Here is a 24,892-nt window from a genome sequence, read left to right as displayed (position 1 = left end):
CCGAAGTCTACATTAGCATCCCTTTTCCGGAAAGGGGTGCCAATGTAGACACAGCCCCATGTGATGAAGAATGACATTTGGGATTGATGATCATATCCCTACTAAGAATTGATGATCATATGGAGATGCACATGGTGAAAAAGGCTTCCATTTTTGCAGAATTCTGAAGCTGTGGAAGTTTACAAACTCCAAATGTGTTTCCTTTTGAAATCTGACTTTTGCCCTTCATCCTGCAAATGAAGGAACTATAGTCAAAGACTATCAGCTTCAAAAGTCGTAAGTTAGTTCTGGGGAAAAGGTAAAATTTTCCTATTAAATTTGAAATGAATTGGACTAGAAGTTCATGAATTATAATACTATAGTGAGACACATCAGATAGGGAAGGAGGGTACTGGCACAGAAGGAGGGTCAGGGTCAGGCGGTAAAAAGGAGATGATAATAAAGAAGGTGGGAGAAAACAAATAATGAAATTGTGCAATTAACCAGCCACTTGTCAATTTTCCCCTTCATCCTTTTACCTGTATTTATATGGTGTCCCATTGTCCTTTCCTCAGTCTGTTTTGTCTAATTAAATAGCAAACTCTGGGGGGCCTGACTTTTTCCAATCAGTGAGACATCCAGCATGCTTTGATGCACTTCAGAAATAATAGATATAGTCTCATGGTGTGAGACTAAATCAGTAAGTGTCTGTGAAGTGTTTGGAGAGCCTCACAGGGAAGGCACTACTGAAGAACCACGTATCATTGTTCTTGTTATTACAATAACCAACAAGTGGCATTTATTAAAAAAATTGGTTCAATGACTGTTCATATCCTGGAGCTTAATAGGTCAGATGTTGTGTTCGATAGCCAGAAAAAAATATTATATTGTTCTGAGGAGAAGATTTCAGTGTGACCTTTGAACTTGCCGCCCTTCCTCCCCCACAAGTCTCTAAGCCCTCCAGGCCATAATTCTAATGACTGCAGTATAAAAGGAGAGGAGATTTTCAGTGTTAGCTTATCTGTAATGGATTTCTGTGCTCAAGATGAACAATGACAGACACTGTTCATGGGTTTCAGGAAAGAGGGGGTAGGAGACAAGAATGGAGGGAGATGGAAAGATAGAACAAACAAGGGACTGACTGAAAGGGGATGACTGAAAGAAAATGAATGTTTGTTGCAAGAGAGCTGTCTCCAGAGATCTGTAAATCTTTGCACAATTTCTTAGAGTATTGAAAAATTGCACAGGGGTTAAATCCTATTAAAATAAGGGACAAATAATGTTATTGATTGTAAAATTAATCTGTGAAATACAGTACGGGTAATACAGTTAGGATAGAAATGCTGGAGACCCTAGAGCTGTGTCTAGACTGGCCAGTTTTTCCGGAAAATCAGCCGCTTTTCCGGAAAAACTTGCCAACTGTCTACACTGGCCGCTTGAATTTCCGCAAAAGCACTGACTTCCTACTGTAAGAAATCAGTGCTTTTTGCGGAAATACTATGCTGCTCCCATTTGGGCAAAAGTCCCTTTTGCACAAAACTTTTGCGCAAAAGGGCCCGTGTAGACAGCTGAGATTTGTTTTGCACAAAAAAGCCCTGATTTCAAAAATGGCGATCGGGGCTTTTTTTTGCGGAAAAGCGCTTCTAAATTGGCCACGGACGCTTTTCCGCAAAAAGTGCTTTTGTGGAAAAGCGTCCGTGCCAATCTAGACGCTGTTTTCCGAAAATGCTTTTAACGGAACACTTTTCCATTAAAAGCATTTCTGGAAAATCATGCCAGTCTAGACGTACCCTAGAAGTAATAGTCTGTGATAACAAAATAGTGCCCAAGAATGTGAGATTATTTTTTCAGAGGGGTAGCCAAATTAGTCTGTAACAGGAAAAATTTAAAAACAACAAATAGTTTGGTAGCACTTTAAAGACTAACAAAACATGTAGATGGTATCATGAGCTTTCGTGGGCACAGCCCACTTCTTCAGATGACCAGAGTGCTGGAAGTCCAGAACCAAGAATAAATAAGAGAAGGAGGGAGGTGGGGGAGGAAAAAAATGTGAGGGGGGGGATTAATTATTGCTGGGGATGGAAACAGCTGCTAGTATTGCACTAAGATACACTTTAGGAGAGCAGTTTTGTTAATTTGGATTTGGAAATAAAGCAAAGATCTATTAAGCACACTATTGACAACAGTCAGTCAGCTGGAGCACCTCAGAGACTTTTACTAGACGTGATTAATACCAATAATTGATACTGCTACTGTGTGCCTTCTGGCTAAAACTAGATTGCTTTAAGGACTGGGATCAAATGTTTTATGATAAAATGTTAAAAAAAATCAAAATAATTGGATATTTGATTTTGAGTATGTGTTTTAGGACAGTTAGCCAAGCTGTGAAACACAGCACAGTAAATCATGGGACGAGGTGGGCAGAGTTTGTGAGAAGCTAGGGAGATTTGAAGAAAAATGTATTATATCCAGTGAAATTAATCTCAGCCTGATTATTAATTGTGGAGTTAAGATTTTGTTTAGCAGAAACATCCCTGGCCTTCTGAGACATCTGTTCCATAGGAGGTCACAGATCCTGCACCCTTAAGAGGCTAATTTAATCAACAAACAAGGAAAAGTTGGCTTTCTGTGGAAGGGCAATAAAAATATTTAGCTTCCTGGCTGTAAAGCTGATTGCAGAATGGAGAGTTCAGATATGTTCCCAGATTTCACTTCTGTCCCTGTCCCACCTGTTTAAAAGCAGCAAATGAAAATTCTTCTGCTTCCAGACTGAAATAGCCTAACTCTCTTGGGTCAATACATAGGAGGGAATAAACAGAACCAAAACCGACTCTGATCAGTCTTGAGGCTTCGTTTTTATTTGTTATTTAGCAAATCACAATTCATAATTCTGTGGTAAAAATCTCCAGCCAGCCATTAGCACATCTTGATGCTCATCATGTCCTCCTTTGCATGCTCTTAGCAGCATTCTATTTATTTTTTACCTGAAGTTAATTTAATGTTCACAAATGGTGCCAGATCAGTAATTCTGGAAAGCAAGCCCCTCTATCTAAAACCAGAAAATATACTATAAGTTACTGAAAATCACAGAAAGTAGAGACAAAGACCTATCTGTTTATCTGGTAGAGTGTTCCTTAGTCTTTTCATTCCCTGAGGCACAAAGTCCACCCTTAGTACTTTCAGGACCTCAAGTCATTGGGATCACAGCAAGAACCCATGGCTGGTTTTTGAGTTGTGTTTGCTCAATACTGATGGAAGCAGGTAGCCAGAGTACGTGTGCCATGGGGCGAGAGTGCCACTTTCTCTCACTTGCCACTCAAACTCACCCTGCCCACTGCTCAACTTTGAGGAATGGGACTTCAAGGAGCAATGTGGAGCTAGCTATGTGTGGTATCAGCAGGGCTGGGAATGGAATGGGAAGCTGTGATTGCAGCACCAGAGAGGAAGCATCTCCTCTTCTCTTGCTCCCACTGGGTCCTACTGCCCCTGGAGGTTGGCTTCTTTTTTTTTTTTTTGGAAGGGTAGTTGAGAGAGATTGCTCACCTCCTCTTGAGCTGATTATGGATGGTGCCCAACTGACTGAGAAGTATGATCTGTAGTGTATCCCTGGCCAGTGTGTTATGCTTATAGAAAGCATATGGGATCTTTTTAGGGGAAGAGGCAATTTACCGCATTTATTGAAAAGATAATACAGATGTCAACATATGTGCACAAACATAGTGAGTGTGTCTAGACTGGCAAGATTTTACGCAAAAGCAACTGCTTTTGCACAAAAACTTGCCAGCTGTCTACACTGGCCGCTTGAATTTGCACACGAGCACTGACTTTGTAATGTACAAAATCAGTGCTTCTTGTGCAAATAGTTTCACGCTCCCGCTCAGGGATAAGCCCTCTTGCGCAAGAATACTTGTGCAAGAGGGCCAGTGTAGACAGGCTCCTTAATTTTTTGCGCAAGAAAGCCCGATGGCTAAAATGGCCATCGGAGCTTTCTTGCGCAAAAGCGCGTATAGATTGACATGGATGCTTTTGCGCAAAAGCACTTTTTGCGCAAAAGCATCCTTGCCAATCTAGACGCTCTTTTGTGGAAATACTTTTAATGGAAAATCTTTTCCATTAAAAGTATTTCCGCAAAATCTTGCCAGTCTAGATGCAGCCATAGAGAGTCCCGCTAACAATGCTATAGTTACCAATCAGAGGCTTGCACCAACCTAGTGGCCAATTAAGTTGGACATGAGAAGGAGCCAGATTCTGTCAGTCATCATTCCAGTCACCCAAGGCTGTTGGGATGAAATGTCAGATGTCCTGTTACCAATTCTAAATGCCAACCAATCTCATACTATTTATCAGAATTGTATTATTCATAAAAATGTAGTAGGCTACCATACTTTGTATGACTTTTGGATTTGCAAAAATAACAATTCACAGCAGAGATTAGAAGTTTTATTTTGGCTGTATCCTCAGCTTTTGTGTTCAGTAGTTGTTTAGCATGTGACCTATGGGCTAATGTCTTTGCTTCTGAGTGGTTAAGAGAAACCAAAGAGAGAAATAAGTAAGTGCAGTCTCATTGCAATCTTAAGGTTTTTTTTATGTGCATTTATAATTCTAAAAAAGTCCCTTCACAGCAAAAGCAGCAGCAAAATATGCACAGATGCAGCACTTGCTTTCAGAATTTCTGGCTGTACAACTCTCTTTATATCTATAGCGAGACTGCTTCTCTTTCACAAAATGTCTCACACGGCTGTACAAAACGTATGTTGTGCTAATTCTGTCCCAGTCTCATTAAAATCCCTTTGCTTGAGCTGTCACTAAAAGTGTCTTAAACCCAGCCACTGCCAAGTGCTTAAACCTAGTTGGTTGCCTGGCTTAACTTAAAAGGATTTGTGTTAGCCTATTATATTGGACAGTCATATGTCTGAAGCCCTGAGGACCAAATTCAGGGCCCATTGAGTCAATGGAAGTTTTGCTAATTAAAATGTCAAGGGCACACATTGAACATGGACAATAGCTCCTTAGATAAAAAGAGTATTCTCCTCCTTGGCATCAAAGACAGTGAGACCTTGAGAACTGTCTTGGACTCGCAGACATGGTGCCTGCAATGATCACTTCATTCTTCCTGTAAGAGACTTGAGTTCAAGATTTTGTACCTCCTTTTTCAGAAGCCAGTGCCATCACAAACACCTAATGTATCACAGTTGAGTGCAGAAAAACAATCTACTTTAATTGCCTCTGAGCTCTGCACACTACTTATGCTAGAGAGCATAGTAGACAACCTGTTTCCCTTATGAAAAGGAAGACTGAGGTGTGACTTGAGTACAATGGGTGAATACTGAACCAAAGGAGGCCACTAACTATTGCCCAATATTTTTCCTCTCCATAATTTGCAAATTAAAGGAGAGGGTTTCACTAGTCCATCTTACCTCTGTTTGAGGTCATCCTGCCCGAGGAACAGTTTGGTTTCAGACTGGGATGAAGTTGCTGCAACACTGTTCTCTCCATTACTAGTCATTAGGGGGTTGGCTTCCAGTGGAAACTAAAAATGGGAACAGTGATGACAGATTTTTAGATCCAATATATCCTGCTTCTTGGCATGGGGTTAGACTAGATGAGCCTTGTGCTTCTATAATGTATACCCTGTTTATGATATAGTATGTATTGCTCCAGGCATCAGCAGTCATCAAATACCATAGCACTATGCAACTTTTGGCTATAATGATATACCACTAGAGATATGCTGTCCTGCTGAATGGGCAACTCAGCAAAATACACACCCACAATGATGGTTTGCCTCAAGGCATACATGCTGGCTCCTTTACTGTTCAACAATAAGTGATTTACCCTACACAATTTTGCATAAGTTCATTTATTTATGCTGATGACATCGCTCCAGCTGTATAAGGCAAAGCCCTCACCATCATCGGCTATGCCCTCTCCACTCACCCCAGCAAAATGGCAGAAGACTTACAGTACTGGAATCTTCACCCCCAACTCCTCAAAACTTTGCTATTATCCTTTTGTCTAAATAACAAAGCTGCCAAAGAACAGTTAACTGTCATCTTTTTGTGGCCCATGGGTCTGAAATGAGTCCTGTGCAAAATGTCTGGTTGCAACACTTGACTCTTAAACCCCATCTGGAAAATGTGCAGGCACGACATGGAGTGCAGATGTACCCACACTTTGAACAATGACTCTAGCACTGGTATTCTCAGTCACTGAATATTGTGCACCAGTCTTGGTGGGCAGCTCACATACCAAATCTCTGGATGTGCATCTTAATTCCATAATGAGAATCATAACTGGAAGATTAATATCAACAACTAGTCAATGGTCACCCAGTCTGACACATATACCCCCATCCAGAATCTGGAGAGACATGCATACAGCTCATGAATACAACCAAACTATAGCCCACCTAAATTCATGAGGCTTTCCATAACCTTCTGAAAACACATCTGAAATTTCACAAGCCTTTTGGGGTTGAGTTAAAGCTCTCAAAGTGTCATCATTCAATCCTGAGGCATGTTGGAAAGAGTTCTGGGATAATGCTAGTGGCCCAAACACACACTTCATTGCTGGCCCTGCAGAAGAACTTCCACTCTTCAACCTGCCATGGAATCAGTGGTCTGCATTGAGCCATTTTAGTACATTGCGTGGCAAATGCTGTTATTCCTTACCCCTTTGGGAGAAGATAGACAATGCACAGTGTGATTATCACAAACTGTAGACCACATTTTAAATGAGTGTTTGCTTTGATCATATGCAACTGCCATCTCAGACTCACACCAAGTAACTCTGAAAGCTCACTAATATGGACATAGATACTGGAACTAATGTGGACATGATTACTGAAACATCTCAAATCATCTCTCTTGACACACAAAAGAGGTACCACTTGCATGGAAAGAAAATACTGAATAGTAAAGGGCTCTTTACTTTGACAGAGAAGCAATCTCTGCTGGAGGCTGAGCCAATGACTGGAGGCTGAAACCAGACTAGACCAATGACTGGAGGCTGAAACCAGACAAATTCAAATTAGAAATTAGTCACAAATTTGTAAAAGGGAAGGTGATTAACCATTGGAACAAACTACTAGTGGAAGGGGTGGATTTGCCATATAGCTGGTCCTCGAGTTGCGAATGGTCGAGTTACGCCCGTTCACATTTACAACCAAAGTTCCCATGGAGCGGTTGTAAAAGTGGTCCCTGAGTTATGAATGTGACCCGCGCTTATGAACAGTGCGGTCGCTATGTAACTGACTGGGGTCCGAGTTATGAACGGATCGAGTTACAGCTAAGTGTTTGGTCCGTAAGTTGTTTGTAACTCGGGAAGAGGCTGTATCTTGATATTTTCAGATTGGGTCTGCTTGCCTTTTTAGAAAAATATGCATTAGCCAAACACAAGTTATTGGGCTCAACACAAACTGGGTGACATTTAATGGCCTCTGATAGAAAAGATAGCCTACCTGATGATGTGTGTATCCCTTTCAAACTTAAACTCAGTGAATATTTGAATATATGAATTCCACCCTCAACAGACAATTCTGGAGAACTCTCCTCCATAAGAGAGCATTTTCCCCTCTTTGGCTCCCTCTTTTTGAGTTTTAGGATGGGAGGAGGCTATCTTAGTCTCAGCTTTTACTCCTTGCTAAGGAGGAAGTTTAGGTCACAAGCAACTGAAGTAGATAAATTTTCCCATGTTCTGCTGTGCTGCTTTGGGTGCTTGCCATGCATATGACTTCAGTGACACTATGTCTGAGTAAAGACTAAAAAAAAAACTGTGTGTGTGTGAGGACCTCAGGGTTTAGCCCACAGTGTATGTTGTTTCAAATTTGCCATTGCTTTTTCATTTAATTACACTTGAGAACGTGTGTGTGTGTGTGTGTGTGTATGCACGTGAAATAATAATAATTGAGTGTGGGAAGGGTTGTGGTTTGAATGCCCTTATGGCAGTTGCTTTCTGAAACACAATTTTATTGCTGACTTAATGTAAGCTTAAAATGGTGTTAATGCTAATCAGACACATAGATTCCAGATGTTTACTGTGGGATAGTCACATTCATGAACAAAAGTAATGATTCGTGCAGACTTTATCGGCTCCAACTGCCAGCATTTACTTCCAGAACAAACATGTACTTCTATTGTTTGCAGAGAGATATAGTGTGTGAGGTAATATCTTTCATTGCTCCAACTTCTGTTGTTGAATGAGATAAGCTTTTGAGCTGCACAGAACTCTTCTTTGCATCCAGGAAAGGTACCTGGAGCATCACAGCTAAATACAAGGTGAGACAGATGGTTTAGCGTAAGTGGCTAATGCATTTTCTAACAGACTTTTCAAGCTGAAGTGGCCTGCTAACACCTCTACAGTCATAGGCCGTAAAAGGGGAATTAGTAGGTTAAGCTGTTGTAATCCATAAATCCAGTGTCTTTATTGAGATGGGGTGTCTAATGTCTAGCAAAGTTAAGAATTTAACCTCCTAGGTTTGTCTTTTGGTGGTGTTCTGCAGATTTCCTTTGAGGACAAGAACAGAAAGGTCAGACAGGGAGTGAGCCACATGAGAGAGCTTGTTTTTGTCTTTTCTTTTTTCTGTGTTTCACTTGAGACTAAAGTGATTGTCTGGTTTCACTCATATAGTTGTTATTGGGGCATTTAGTGCATTGGATGACATACATCATATGTTGTGATAGGCATGTGTAGAGCCTACGCATCTGGAAAGGGACCATGCATCTTGGGGGAGGGGGAGAAGGGTTATTGTGTTAAGGCAGTGGTTCCCAACCAGAGTTCTGGGAGTGTCTGAGGGGCTGCAGGCAGGTTTCAGGGTGTCTGTCAAGTATGGCCACCATTACACTTGCTAGGGCCTAGGGCAGAAAACCAAAGTCCTGCTGGACAGAACTGCAGCCTGGGGCCATAATCCCTATCACCCAAGACAAGCTGAAGCCTGAGCAACTTAGCTATCCAATGCCCATTGAGGAATGGAGCTCCACGCAGTTGCCTTGCTTGCTACCCCTAAGGATGGGTCTGGCTTTTATACACAGAAAAACAGGTTACATGTTTACAAAAATAAATGTTTGCCAATATCCCTAGTGTGCGCCCCTCCCCTTTAGCTCCCTTCTTAAAGCCAGTGCTGTCGCTGCTCCGGTACCCAAACAAATCATTATTTTGTAAAATGCTTCTGCTGCCTCTCAAGATGCAAACCACGGCAGGCAGATAGAATGTGCTGTGGAGAACCAGGGAGGGATGTAGGGGTTCTGATGGCTGTCATACATCCACCCCTGCCACAGTGAGGATTTCTGTTCTAGTCTGTGGCAGTTTAAATGCATTTGCCTTGCTGCAGTACTCACAGCAAAGCTAACAGAGTGCAATGGAGGGTTCAGCTCCCTTTTTTGCAGCTGCTGTGGCATTGCAGTAAAACCTCAAAAATTTTGCATTTGGAATCCAGAGCTAAAAGTTGGCATGAAGAACTCATTTTTAAAAGCAGGAGGAATTCAGCCCCTGATCAAATACATATTAATTAATATGTTTATGTGGCAGGCTCCCATGGGAATTAGCATGTGGGTTGTAGCTTATCTCTTCGATCTAAGACTACTTCCCACATACCCAGTACAATAAAAACCATTCGCACAAGGTGTTTCTTGGCATTTCACAAAGAAATGGAAAGTTACATGGTAACCAAAATGTCAGATTTCAAAGACAAATCTTCAGCTCAGAGGTACAAAAGGGACAGAACTTCAGCAAGCCTTAGAGCAGCAGGCAATATGGTGCTTTGCTAAGTAGTGCAGCAGAAAGAGCACGGGTAAAATTTTCAAAAATACCTGAATGATTTAGGCACTTAAGTCCCATTGCCTTTCAACATGATTGGGGATCCTCGGAACAAAGTTATTTTAAAAGGGGACTTAGGACATTGCAAAAATGTACCCTCGCGATTTTTACTTTAAACAATGGGATCACCACTAGCTCCTGCATTAAGGTCTTAGAAAGCCAAGGGAAGAATATCAAATAAGCAAAGCAGAACCCAGCCCCTGGGTCGTGGGAAGAGCAAGATTTTAAAAATGAATGTGATATCATCCTGGACTCCAGTGTGAGGACTTCGGAGTAGGAGTTACTTACGAAGTGCTCAGAATGCTAGCTGCTGAGCTGCTATGGTAGCTTGTTGATACACTTCGCAGGCAATTCAGGAAATGAAGAATTACAGTAACCAAGTCTAGCGATTATAGAGGCATGAATTACTATTTCCAGGTCAGGGCTGACAGGATTGGGGAAACTCTGGCAATATTCCTCAAATGCTAAAAGGAACATTTGGTTACACATTTAATATATTCTGACATAGACCTTACTCTAATGTTACCCCTAGACATAGAACAAATGGCACTGCATTACAGCCATCAGGCAGTGAGTTGGTCACAGGCACTGAATTTCATCCCTATGCATAGCTAAAAAGCAACATTTCATTTTTAATGGTAGTGAGTTTTTAAAAGATTTTAACTTTCATAAATCCATGTTTGGTTGTTTAGCCATGGTGACATTTTTGGGTTCTCTTACTCTGTTATTTATTTTGGGGTATTCATTAAGTTGAGTCTCTATTATGGTGTCTTTAAAAAGTTTCCATGCAGTTTGTAGGTCAGTTTTCAGAATAGATAAACATAAATAGTGGTATTAATCCACAGTGGTCAGTACTGGGACCAATCCTATTCAACATATTCATAAATGCTTTGGAAAAAGAGGTAATGAGGTGGCAAAATTTGCATATTATACAAAAATACTTAAGATAGTTGAGTTGCAAACAGACTGAGGAGAACTTCAAAAAGATCTCACAAAACTAGGTGACTGGGCAACAAAATGGCAGATGAAATTCAATGTTGATTAAAGCAAAGTAATGCACATTGGAAAACAATCTTAGCGTATACATATCAAATGATAGAGTCTAAATTAGCTGCTGCCCCTCGAAGAGATCTTAGTGTCTTTGTGAATAGTTTGCTGAAAACATCCCCTCGTGCAGCAGCAGCAGCAGACAAAAAAGTGAACAGAATGTTGGAAATCATTAAGAAAGAGATAGAAAATGAAAAAGAAAACACCATATCGCTTCTGTAGTAATCCATGGTACGCCCACAATATCTGTGTGCAGATCTTGTCACCTAGCTCAAAAAAGATATATTTGAATTGGAAAAGATTTTCATAAAAGGACAACAAAAATCATTAGGGATTATGAAATGGCTGCCATATGAGGTGAGATTAATAAAACTGGGACTTTTCAGCTTGGAAAAGAGACGACTAAGGGGAGACATAATAGAGGGTTATAAAATCATGACAGGCGTGGATAAAGTAGATAAGGAAGAGTTGTTTATTCCTTCTTATAACATAAAACTAAGGGTCACCAAATGACATTAATAAACTGCAGGTTTAAAAGCAAACAAAAGGAAGTATTTTTTCCCCACAACACACAATCAACCTGTGGAACTCCTTGCCAGAGTATATTGTGCAGGCCACGATTACAACAGGGTTCAAAAAAGAATTAGATAAATTCATGCTTGCCAGAAACTGGAAATGAGTGACGGAATTATTTAGAAGACTTGGACTATTAAGCTTAGAAAAGCTATGTTAGTCTGTAACTAAAAAAAACTTAAAAACAAATAATGCTCCTATAGCACCTTAGAGACTAACAAAAATATATAAATAATATCACGAGCTTTCATGGGCACAACCTCTTTCTTTAGATGACATTTGTCAGCTTGGAAAAACGATGACTAAGGGAATATATGATAGAGGTCTATACGATCGTGACTAAGTGAAAGTGAATAAGTGTTATTTACACCTTCATATAACACAAGAATCTGAGGGAAAGGAATCATCCAATTAAATGATGAGGCAACAGGTTTAAAAATAGAAGGAAGTACTTCACAAAACACACATTCAATTTGTGGACCTCATTGCCAGAGGATATTGTGATGGCCAAAGGTATGACTGGGTTCAAAAAAGGCTTAGGTGAGTATGTTCTTGGAGGCTTGGTCCTTCAATGGCTATTAGCCAAGATGGTCCAGGATGCAACCCCATGTTCTGGTGCCCCAGCCTCCAAAAGGCAGCAGTTGGGAGCGGACGACAGAGGATGGATCAGTCACTGCTTTAGTGACTCTCTGAAGCATCTGGAATTGGCTGCTGTTGAGAGGCAGGCTACTGGGCAAGCTTGCCCATTAGTTGGACCTAGTATGGTCATTCCTACATTATTTACTTATATTGGGATAGCTGATTTAGAACAAGTGTATGAAAGGATGCTCTAGGAGTAGTCCAGGTGATAATAAATATGTTAACGTAGGGCTTTTTCTAGCCTAATGGCTATGTGGTCTCCTATGACCTAGGTCAGATACTGAGCTCACTTCTTCAGGGAATGTTTCGCCATGTTTGGAAGAGGTGCAAGTGCTATGGCAGGAGGGGACATCAGAGATGCATGGAACTGGTGACATCATACTGGGCCTTGTTACCTGTTCTTGGGAGCAGATTCTGTCCCTTGCTGTAGCTCCTTTTCATTGCTCTTAAAGGGGCTGCAGTGCCCACTGAGGATGCCCGCCAGTGGAAGGGCGGTGTAGGACCTGCACAGGCGGTGGGGTAGGAGGCAGGGAGTTGGTGAAGCATGAAGTGATCTATCTGTTCTGTGCTGCAGAGCCCTACAGAGATAGTGCTTCCTCTAGCCCAGGGGTGGGGAACCTGTTGGGGGTCGAAGGCTGCTGACCCACAGAAAAATCAGTCAGGGAGCAGGGGCTGTGGGGAGGCAGCAGGAGTGCCAGCACAGGCTCCCCAATGATCAGAGAGGCCCTAAGCCTTGGGGGCCAGATCCAAGTAACCCAGGGTCTGCATCCAGCCCCTGGGCCTTAGGTCCCCCCCACCTCTAGCCTGTAGCGGGCGGGAGATGGGAACCCCACATTTCCTGTCCTAGGCCTTTTGATACCAAATGCCAATCTGGGGAAAGACTACTGAGGCATGCAGACAGCTTATGAATCCAGTATGGCCATTCTTTTGTAATTATCAGACATAACTCTATGTTCAAGCTGTGTTCTGTTAATATTTCAATAGGTTTACCAGGAGAGAAGGGAGAAAGAGGCACCCCAGGTGTCGGAACACAAGGACCCAGAGGCCCACCAGGGCCTCCAGGTAAAGTTATCACTCTCTAGAGCTCATAGGTTCACACACAGCTGTAACCCATCAGTGGTTGCAGAGCAGTTGGGATTTTTTCAGGTGTCTGTGTAGTACCTTGAGGGTTTACACAGCAGGAATCTTTGTGTTCCAAATCTATTTTGGGCACCTTAGTGTCACAATGCTTGTGTCATCACAATCCAGCATCACAACATGATGACCCTCTGTCAGTCACACACATAGTCTCTGTTTGCATGCAATAAACTGCTTGCCTAAAGGATATGTGTTTTTGTGGAATAAAGGATTGAGGGCTAGAGCAGTGTTTCTCAACCTTTTTTTATAAAGTACCCCTTTTAAAAAAAAGTACCCCCAGTACCTACAGTTTTCAGACACACACAATTTTTTCTAATATTGCATCACATTTGTTTAAACAACTTAATTGTAGCTAGGCGGACAATGACATTTTTGGGTGTAAAAAGTACAAAAGTAATAAAGCACTGTAAAACTTCAAACAAAAATTCAGTTTTCTCCAAATTTCAGTTGTGTTGATGTATCCCTCCCCCCCCCCCCCCAAGAATACTCTCGAGTATCCCTAACGGTACTCGTAGCACTGGTTGAGAAACACTGGGCTAAAGATACAGGGTGAATTCTGGATCAACTGAACAAAAATAGGTTGACACCAGTGGGGCAGAGATGTCCCCCACTGAGTAGATTGCTAGAGAGACATAGTGTTCTGTGTGCAATATGAAATGGAGGAGGTAAGGGAGCCTGGTCAATCTGACACTTGGTGCAGTCTGCTGAGCCTTGGCTGTAACACTTATGCTCATCAGAAGTACTACAATAAACTTTCAGGCTAAAAAGCCCCCTGTCTGGCAAAGACGCCTTAGCAGTATCCAGGGAGGATGCGAGGCTCATCAGAAGTAGGGAAATCACAATTCTCCCCAGTTTGCTGGGGAAATTTTAAGCAGCCTCTCTCGGCATGTACAACACTCTCAGAGCCATGATATCCTAACAGGTACTTAGTGATGTAGGATGTTCTCTTCCTGGGGATGCTATTTGTTTCATTCTTGTACTTTATGCAGGACCTTCTGGTGAAAGTCGAACTGGCAGCCCAGGTCCACCAGGATCCCCTGGCCCACGAGGCCCAGTTGGTCATGCAGGCGTTCCTGGTCCACAGGGTCCCTCTGGCCAGCCTGGCTACTGTGATCCTTCTTCTTGTGCTGGGTATGATGTGGGAGGTGAGTACATTTCATCTGCGTAAGTAGTCTTTATCCAGTCTTCAGGAGTCAGCTTTGTAGGTGGGGTAGGATGAAAAGGAAGTGTAGTACTTTTACTAGCAGTCAAAGTAAGATGGAGACCTTTGATAAAGCCTTGCATTAAAATGTGATACTCCTTGGGAAAAAAAGGTCTAATTCTGTTCTAATATATGGATTTACTTTGAGAAGAGTGTAACCTTAGGAAATAAGAAAATTCACATCAAACCCAGAAGGCCTATACCATTAATGAAATGTATTGTTTTGTACATGTTTGTGGCACTGTCAGATTACGAGTCTACTACATGTCAACTGAGTGTTTTGTTTGTTGAGTGTCCATTTTCTAATGTTTGTGACAGTGGAGTTTTATATTTGTAGTCTTTTCAACTACCATTTCCTCATTCATGTGCTTCTATAGAGCATGAAAGCATGAACTCTACTAAACAAAAAAATATTGTAACCTAAAGGAGGATGCACGTGCTCATCATTAACCAATGAAACATAATGCAGAAGACAGGATCTGTTCTAAAATTCCTTCTGTAACATTTAGGGTGCCTGTACTGTAATGGTTTGTGTTGCAATATATAATGGCAATGGAAGGGGAATTAACAGGAATTATGACAGTCATGTTACTGAACTTTAATTTTCTGCTTGAGTACAATATTAGTCACTACAAATGAAATTCATGAGACAGTTTCTATGTTTTACTGACATGTATGTTTTTGTTGTCCGTCTCTTCCCATCCTTTTCTTCTCACTATCCCCACCCCTGTTGTTCATTTCCTGTTTTAAGGCCCAATCCCTTACAATGGCTTCCACTCCAGAAGGTGAAAGGCTCATTCAGGTTGCATTTTTCATTTCATTTTACTGAAGGTCAGAAATGGATATTGAACTGCCTTTTACTTTTTATCAACAATATTGACCACCACTAATGGACTTTTTTGTAACTGCTGTATATGCACTGAGCTTCCATGTCCTGTTAAAATTAAAATTTGCCTGACCCTTTCTGTCCATTATTCATAGATTTAGGACATAATTGGAATCTGGTAAAGCAAATAAATTGGCTTAATATGTAATGAAGCACAATGGTGTAATTTTTGGTGATGGTTTCCAACTAACTTGGCTGTTGAGGGATAGGTTTTTGTTTCCAATCTCTCCTGCTTATTAATTGTGTTAAATGTTTTCAGTGTTCCTTTTTGTGAATTAAAGATATTGTATTTAAAGAGACATGTAATATTCCAATTTTCTAATTATTACTTTAATTTTCTGCTCCCCTCCTCCTTTTTGTGCTAACCATATGAATACTCTCGCTGGTGGTGGGTTAAGGTGGATACGGTGATGCAACTGATCAAGACATCCCCGTAGTGCAATTGCCACATAACTCCTACCAAATCTATGACCCAGAGGAACTTTATGATGGTGAGCAACAGCAATATATAGTTCATGGGTCCTACCCCCAACCAGCCCAATATCCCCAGTCCTCCTATCCAGAACCTCGTATTCCTCAACCAGAGTTTACCCCTGTTCGGGAAGAGATGGAAACCATTGAAGAAGTGAGATCCCCCGGAATTAGTCGCTTTGCAAGGAAAATATCAAAAAGAAGCGTGAACTCTCCAGCACGCAAGAGGGAAATTAAAAAACACTCTTAAGGAACTGTTAAAAAGGAAAGTTTATGTGCATATATTTTAGGCTTGTGTCCAATTACATAAATTATCATCATGGAAAATTGTTACAGGCTCATATGTTAAGGGGAAAAAATTATACACAACCACTTCCGCAGAACAAATAATTGTAATTATTTTGCATGCCAGAAAATATTAGTATTTTAGTGGGTTGGTGCTAGAAGATGATGAAAAGGTCATTTGTAGACCTCTGAGATTGTTGTGTACTGTTAAACATACTGCTCAAACTGTATCTTAAAAAAATGCATCACAATAGCAGGTGTAATTAAGACATTTCAGAAAAGTTAATTCAGTAATACCTTGCTGTCCATGTTTCTCCGTATGATTCGTTCCATTAATATTTTGATAAATTGCTTTCCTAGCAGAGTAACCTTCCTCAATTCACCTCTGAAAAGACTGCATTCCCAGTAGCTCTCCTTATATCTGGCTGTTAAATCCTTTTACGAAGAAGTCTTATGTTAATTGGATTTTTTACCACAGTAGCTATTCAAAACAAATAGCAGTCTATGGGAACATGCTGATAAATTATTGTGAAAATATTCCAATTGTTTTGTACACAAATAAAAATGAAAACTTTTGTAAGTTTACACTCCATTTTGTTGATTTTAGCTCCAAATATTTGAAGTGAACTTCAGATGGCAGTGTGTAAAGACAGAATATAGATACTCTCCCCAGTAGAGTAATTAAAAGTCATTTATTTTTGCCTTCAGTACAGTACCATAATGACAAAAGTAGTAGGCTGGGATATGTTTGTTTTGTTCCTTTAATATAAAGGTCTACAAAATGTACACAGTTGAAGTTAAATTTCTATTTATTACTTGAAAACTACCAGTTTAAAACAGCATTTCTTTAAGTGGTCCGTGGACCCATTCTGAGAAGGCTGCTACTGGGCCACTCCGATTTTTTTACTTACTGGCTCCACAGTCAAAGAGTCTCGCAGCTCCCGTTGGCTGCAGTTCGCCATTTGCAGCCAAGGGGAGCCACCTCCTGCAGCTCCCTTTGGCTGCAAAGCTGCTAAGTACACAAACCAGAGCAGCCTGATAGCAGCTTTTTCAGAGTGGGTCCATAGACCACTTTGAGAAATACTGGTATAAAAGACTAAATATAAATCAAAAGATAGAATGTGTAATATTGACTGAACTATACAGCATGTGGACACTGAACATAGAATACTAGAACTGGAAGGGACCTTGAGAGGTCATTGAGTGCAGTCCTCTGCCCTCATGGCAGGACCAAGCGATGTCTAAATCATTCCTGATAGATGTCTATCTAACCTGCTCTTAAATATTTCCAGTGATGGAGATTCCCCAATCTCCCCATGCAATTTATTCCAGTGTTTAACCACCCTGACAGGAAGCTTTTTCCTAATGTTCAACCTAAAACTCCCTTGCTGCAATTTAAGCCCATTGCTTCTTGTCTTATCATCAGAGGTCAAGGAAAACAATTTTTCTCCCTCCTCCTTGTAACTGCTGATACTTGAAAACTCATGTCCCCTTCTCAGTCTTCTCTTTTCTAAACTAAACAAGCCCAGTTCTTTCAATTTTCCTTCATAAGTCATGTTTTCTAGACCTTTAATCATTTTCATTGCTCTTCTCTGAACCTTCTCCAATTTCTCCACATCTTTCTTGAAATGCAGTGCTCAGAACTAGACACAATACTCCAATTGAGGCCTAATCAGCACAGAGTAGAGCGGAAGAATAATGACTTGTGTCTTACTCACAACAGTCCTGTTAATGCATCCCAGAATCATGTTTGCTTTTTTTGCAAGTGTCACACTGTTGACTCGTATTTAACTTGTGGGCTACTATGACTCCTAGATTCCATTCTGCAGTACCCCTTCCTAGACAGTTGCTTTCCATTCTGTATGGCTACGTCTACACTACGAGTTTTCTCGGCAAAAATATGCCAACGAGGGACTCATTTGCATGAGTTGTGATCTCATTTGCATATTTTCTGCCAATCCGTTTTTACACTGGGGTTTTTGCACAAAAACAAGCAGTGAGGACGTTTTCTTTTTGCACAAAACCCCCTTTTTTCCACAAGATCCTTATGTCCCAAAAAAGGAGGTTTACCAATCTTGCAGGAAAAGGGGTTTTTGCGCAAAAAGAAAATGTCCACACTGCTTGTTTTCGTGCAAAAACACAACACAAAAACGGAGCAGCAGAAAATATTCAAATGAGATCACAACATATGCAAATGAGTCCCTCATTAGCATATTTTTTCCAAGAAAAATCGTAGTGTAGACGTAGCCTGTGTGTGAAACTGATTGTTCCTTCGTAAGTGGAGTACTTTGCATTTGCTCTTGTTAAACTTCATCCTATTTACCTCAGACCATTTCTCTAGTTTGTCCAGATCATTTTGAATTATGACCTTATCCTCCAAAACATTTGCAGCCCCTCCTAGCTTGGTATCATCTGCAAACTTAAGCATACTCTCTATGCCAATATCTAAATTGTTGATGAAGATATTGAACAGACCCATGTGGAACTTCACTTGTTTTGCCCTTCCAGTAGGATTGTGAACCATTAATAGCTACTCTCTGAAAATGGTTTTCCAGCCAGTTATGCATCTACTTTATAGTAGCCCCATCTAGGTTGCGTCAACTGCTTTACTGAAGTCCAGGAATACCACGTCCACTGCTTCTCCCTTATCCAGAAGACTTGTTATCCTATCAGAGAGCTCTCGTATTGGTTTGGCATGATTTGTTCTTTACAAATCCAGACTGGCTGTTACTTATCTCATTATCTTCCAGGTGTTTGCAGATGAATTCCTTAACTACCTGCTCCATTATCTTCCTTGGCACAGAAGTTAAACTGATTGATCTGTAGTTTCCTGGGTTATTCTTACTTCTTTTTTTTATAGATGAGCACTATATTTGCCCTTTTCCAGTCTTCTGGAGTCTCTCCATGCTTCCATGAATTTTTAAAGATGATAGCTAGAGACTCAGATACCTCCTCTATCAGCTTCTTGAGTATCCTAGGATGCATTCTATGAGGCCCTGTGACTTTAAGACATCTAACTTTTCTAAGTAATTTTTAATTTGTTCTTTTTTTTTATTTTAACTTCTAAACTTACCCCATTTCCACTACCACTCACTATGTTAGGCATCCTGTCACCATCCATCTTCTTGATGAAAACTGAAACAAAGAAGTCAGTAAGCACCTCTGCCATTTCCAGATTTCCTGTTACTGTTTCTCCCTCGTCACTGAGCAATGAGCCTACCCTGTCCTTGGTTTTCCTCTTGCTTCTAATATAAAATATAATATAATGTAATATAATTAAATATAATATACATTAGAAGACCACTGCATATAGATACCAACCCCATATCAAAGGACTGGAATCTGTGACAACTTGATCATCAAATAATGCAGCCAGTCAAGACAGAAATCAATTCACATAATGCTATACTTTAATCTATGATAATGCAGATACATGTAAAAGAGCAAATATTACTCAAATTGGACGTCTGACCAGAATAAGCAACAATTATGATAACCTCTTGTAAAATTAAGAGAGAGAATGTTACTTACCTTGTAGCACTTGGACATTCTGCATGATGTGAGGTCCTTCTCTCTGTGTACAGTAATTCCTCATTTAACATGTGCCCACTTAGCAAGTTTTCGCGATAGCACGATTTTTTTTAGGGAATGTTTTTTGAATTACATGACCATCCCCAAAATAACACAATTTCCCCAGCCGGCCCATTGCCAGTGGCTGTGTAGGGCTTCCCCTGCCTCCCTGCAAAGCGGCGGAGGATTTGCCACTCGTTGCGCCGTTCCCCTCTGACTCCCTCTTACTGGACGCCTTGCTCCCTCTCCTCCACCCCCCGCTTGCAGACTGACGGCTGGGCTTCCCCAGCTAGCCCATCGCCGGCGGCTGTGCAGGGCTTCCCTGCTTCCCTGCAAAGTGGCAAAGGGCTCGCCGCGCCGTTTCCCGGAGATCCCCCCCCCCCCCCCGCCGGACGCAGTGTGGGTCCCGGCAGACCCGTCACAGGGGCATACTCCCAACCCAATCCTCTTCCTCCCCTTCCCTTCCCCAGAGCCAAACATCTCCCCTCCCTGCTGTAATCCAGAATACTTTCTCCCCCAACCTTATGTCCCGGTCCCAACAGACACCACCATTTGAAACGCAACCCCCATCTTTTCTATTATTTTCAATGGGAAAATTGACCCCGCAGAACACGTTTTCACTTAACATGATCATTTTCTGAAACATATCTATAGTGTTAAATGAGGAATTACTGTACTCATGTGCTCCATGTGCCCAGAACTGGGAATTCTAAAAGCTGTCTGTTGGTTCACATATGTGCCCATTATCTCCTCAATCAGGGGCACCAGGTGAACAACATTGGGGCTCACTGACCATTCAAGCACCTTCTCTATCACAACTTGAAAGATGAACCAAAACAGGGGGGATGGAGAGTGGGAAGCATAGTACGTAGTCATGGACCAAGGCTCCATTGTGCCAGGCCCTAAAAAAATTCTTATTTAATAATTACTCCATTTTTTATTCTTATCCATGTTTGATAAGATTTGTCTTTTCTATGTTGTATCTATTCTTATGTTTCTTAAATGCCTGTGTGTTTGGGCCAAGAGATTGCATGGTGAAAGTGAAGCAGTTGATACCATGGTTATTGTTCAACACTGTCTTCCTTCCCCTGAAAAAGGCCAGTGTGTTTGCATTCTCATCCAGCTAAGGACAATCAGTCTTTGCTTGTGGCCCCCAGGGAAGACTCAAGATAAAGAGAGATGAATCATTGGCATTTAGTCTACAATGTGGTTGTATACAGTCTGAAGAAACCTCTGGCCCAAAATTAAGCCTTAATTTACCAGAGCCTGTATGCATAGGAGCAAGTCAGGAGTGGGCAATAATTTTTGCCCAGGGGCCACTTCAAAAATTTTTGAAGTAGCACCAGGCCACCCCGGAAGGGGCGGGGCCTAAACAGGAAGGGGTGAGGCCTAAATGGGAAGGGTCTGGGTTCCCCCACCCCCAGACCAATCATGGCTCCATGATTGGTCTGGGAGTGGGGGAGCCCCTTTGCCCTCCCTTCCCACTAGGTATCCATGCCTGGAAGAGGCTTGGCACGCTACCCCACAGCTCCCCTGCCCCCAGGCCAATTGGCCTGGGGGGCGGGGCAGCGTGCAAAGCCTCCTCCACTCTCCCCCCTGCCCTGAGAGCAGCGAGTGGCACTTCAAAGCACCATGTGCTCCTGACAGGGTGGGAAGAGGTTTTGCGTGCTCCCCTGCCTCCCAGGCCAATTAAGGCCTGGGGATAGGGGAGCAAGTAAAGCCTTCTCCACACTGCTCCCACTGTGCGCTGCTCAGAGTGGTGGCAGAGCGGAGAAGGCTTCATTCGCTCCTCCGCTCCTAGGCCTTAATTGGCCTGGGGGCGGGGGAGCAGCAGGGTCTCCGTGGGCTGGATCCAGCCCGGGGAGGCCCTTTTGCCCACCCCAGGAATACGGCCATTCCTGGTTCATCTTCCAGTGCTCTTTCAAGTAAGATAAACCATATGTTTACATTCAGAACTTTAATTGCTGCATTGTTATTTCTTAGCCTTCTAATTCTTACATTCTCCTGCAATTAGGTCAGGGTAAGCTCTGAAGCTGGCAACTGAAGAGGTTGCACTGTAAATTTCTCACTGGGACTTCTTTCATTTTACATAAGAATGGTGGAATGGCAAAGAATAATTGACCTTTCATGGCAGAACATGTGCACATTCTTACACAGTAATTCCTTGCCAGAAAATCCTCAAGTCTCTGCCTCACACAGACTAGCAAAAATATTTTTTCCTCCAGACAAATTAGGAGGTATTAATTTTCCCAACTACACCTTTGAAGTTGATTTCATGATCTTATGTATAGATCATTAACAAATTATGAGAGAGGCATATCCAGGCAGCTCCCTTTACAAGTTGTTGTTAGCTAATTAAATATAGCAAATAGGTACCAGTACAGCACTAAAATGTTAGAGGTCAGTTACATCATTTTTTTAAAATACTGGGGCATAGTGAGCCTAATTCTACAATCCTTAATCAGGCAAAATCCTTATTGGGATTAGGCCCTAGCAAATAACTTTAGAATGCACATTGACTCTGACATATCTAATAATGCAGCCAAAAATGTTTGTATGCTGCTGGTAGGCTACTAAAGTATTTTCACACATTAGTATTTATTTTAATGTTCTGACGATGGCCATATACATCTTTCATTGTAACAAAATGGAAAACACAAACATTCTTAGTGCTAACATTTGAACCTTTTCTAACTAGTATTTAAATATTTAAGAATTTCAGAATTTTTATCTTCATTCTGAAGTCTCACTAAATGTATTCAAGTTAGTTTGCTAGTAGCATGACCAGAAAAACAGTAGCAAAAACGAATCAGAACTTTGTAGAGATATTTTAGAGAGAGGATATCTCTGTTTGAGATTTGGGAAGGACCCAATAAATCTACTCAAAAGCCATAGCCTCCAATGTCTGAGTTAGAAAGAAATTCATGCTACTGTAGCTTCAAGGCTAGGGAATAATATAATGTTGCCTATACAAAGAGTGGTTGAGCAGTAAAATGTATAGTCAGATTCAGGGCAGAGTGCTATTCATCAGCTTTAAACTGTGGATTCAGCGCTGTAGAATAAGCTGAAATCCACTCAAGTGCATTTCCTAAAATGGAATTTTTCTGGTCTGCATTACCACTCCTGTAACTCATATGCACACCTCAGTAAACCAAGTCCCAGCCTACACATTTACCTTTCGAAAGAGCTTTCCCCACCTCTTCAAAAAATGCATATTAAAACAGTGGGAATTAATTACCTGTCCCAGCTGCCTGTACCTTGGGATGTAAGCTCCAAAACCAGACACACAGAAATTATAAAAAGATCAGAAGACTATCTTTGTCTACCTTCCACAAGCTCAATAATGTGTTCTGTATTTTGCAGTTGTTGATGAAAGGGTGTTATTTAGACAAGTGGATCTAAAGCCATATACACTATGATGTTACCAATAGTTTACAGCATATACTTTGCTTATAAGGTGCCCTCGGAGTTAACGGAGCTACACCAGTTTGAAAATGGCTCATTAACTAAATGTACTCAAAATTACACCCCAGACTGAAACAGTCAGCTCCTCCGTGTGACTGGCAGTAGGTAATATTCTATTATTGGTTCAGGTCTACTTGGGATTTTTCTAAAATGAAACCGAAATGTTTGTTTCTAACTGGTTAACAAGAGCTGTATGAATAAAAGATTCAGGATGTCTTTAATGTGAAGTATTTAGTTGTGTATATTATATACAAACATATTACATGCATAGACTGTGCTTGTGATAGCAGTCTAGGGGATTTAGACATATTGTCCATTAATGCTAATAGGTGTGTCTAAACCCCTTAGATCTGTTTGATAATCTCAACCATTGCATACATACATTATATATATATTAGAGAAAGGGGGAATGTATTTCAATTTCTCTGCAAGGGAAACTATTGAAGCCCTTATATTAATAACCCTACTATTATGTAAATTCAAATAACTATCTCAGAATAGTGATATAGATTCAAGACTCCCTCATAATGAGGAGATTTATCAGGACTTTTTGCTTCATGTATGGTATTCACAGTTACAATATATAATTACTATGCTAGGTATGTTTTTGCTCCATATTCTTCGAATAGTAGCATCAACTACTATAGCTCCCCCCCTGCACATAAATCCTTTTAATATACAAGTTAGAGGATGACTTTGGTTATGTATCACATTATGAATTAATTTATTGTAGTTTACAACTTGAGCCTGTAAATACAGACCTGATATTAAAATTGTTGAGATTTATTGGCTTACCATAATCAAAGTCCTCTATACACGCAGGTTAATATATGTAAACTAGCATGTCTTCTGATGATAAAATAAATGGTAGTGCCCATCTAACAAGGTATAAAAATATTTTATTTTGAATGTGTGCACTTGCCAAAAAAAGTAAAAGACAGATGCACAGGCTCACCGTTTCCTCCAAAATCCATTTGAATCCTAAGAGAGTTACAGAATTTGCCAGACGGTCTAATAAATTACAGTTGCTGATTGTGAAGTATTTAACACAGGATGAATGGCTGAAACATCCAGTGCCTAACTATAAAATATATACTTTATCCTTACACAAAAAAGGCTTATTTCAAGAAGTCTGATGCTTTTTTAAAAAACATACTTTTATTATGCAGTAATGGACTGTGAAATTAGGCTGCAAGTTCACTGGATAAGAATGTTTCCTAAAATAAGTCCCTCTGAGCAGGTCTCCACTCCTTATTTCAAAATAACAAGACGAGCATCCACACTACCAAGCCTGTTATTTCAAAATAACTCCTGCTTGTGAAGAGGAATAAGCTTATTTCAAAATAACCTGGTAGTATAGACAGTGCCTTTAAATGCCAAAGGAATGGCTGATGTGAAAAATACATTTCAACCAAAACAAAATGTGTTTTCACTTATGCCTTGGCTATAGACAACAGAGCCAAAATTTCCTTCACATACTAAAGGAATAAAAATTGGCGTTCATACAATCCAGCACCCTCAACCTCAAAAGCAATACTAGATTAAGGGCTTAATTCCACCCTTCCCCTTCACTTTGGAGCATTGTGTACACATGTAGCCTTATTGACTTCAAAGGGGTTGTTTGTGGGAATAAAATATTTGCTGCAACAGACCCTTAGAATTTTTGCTTTAATTTTGCTCATCTTCAGCTTCATTGTTTGGGATCAGTAAGAAAAATGCTACATTTATGTAGGTTAAGTAAAACAACTTAATCTTCCTTAGAGTTGAAGGGCAGATTTTGGTTTGAAGGGAAAGAGAAATAATTCTATGCAGTCTATTTGGTTTTC

General features: G+C 40.9%; 1 protein-coding gene across 5 annotated transcripts in view; it reads left to right on the top strand.

The window, feature by feature from the left end:
• COL14A1 (collagen type XIV alpha 1 chain) overlaps positions 1-16,607 on the top strand; it is a 183,665-nt gene extending 167,058 nt beyond the window's left edge. For 3 of the 5 annotated variants that reach the window (XM_014580808.3, XM_006137507.4, XM_014580806.3), the window contains 3 exons: positions 13,036-13,113; positions 14,178-14,333; positions 15,674-16,607. In XM_014580808.3, the coding sequence (XP_014436294.2) occupies positions 13,036-13,113; positions 14,178-14,333; positions 15,674-15,996 (557 nt within the window). In that variant the 3' untranslated portion in view covers positions 15,997-16,607. Of the gene's footprint in view, positions 1-13,035; positions 13,114-14,177; positions 14,334-15,140 lie in introns of all 5 variants that reach the window. The other 2 variants (XM_075920176.1, XM_014580807.3) reach the window with 2 other exon arrangements.
• Positions 16,608-24,892: the final 8,285 nt, after the last annotated feature.

This window comes from Pelodiscus sinensis, chromosome 2 (assembly GCF_049634645.1).
Source record: "Pelodiscus sinensis isolate JC-2024 chromosome 2, ASM4963464v1, whole genome shotgun sequence".
NCBI classification, from domain to species: domain Eukaryota; kingdom Metazoa; phylum Chordata; order Testudines; family Trionychidae; genus Pelodiscus; species Pelodiscus sinensis.
The sequence above is the reverse complement of the archived record's forward strand: the minus strand, read 5'-3'. Positions and strand labels throughout refer to the sequence as shown.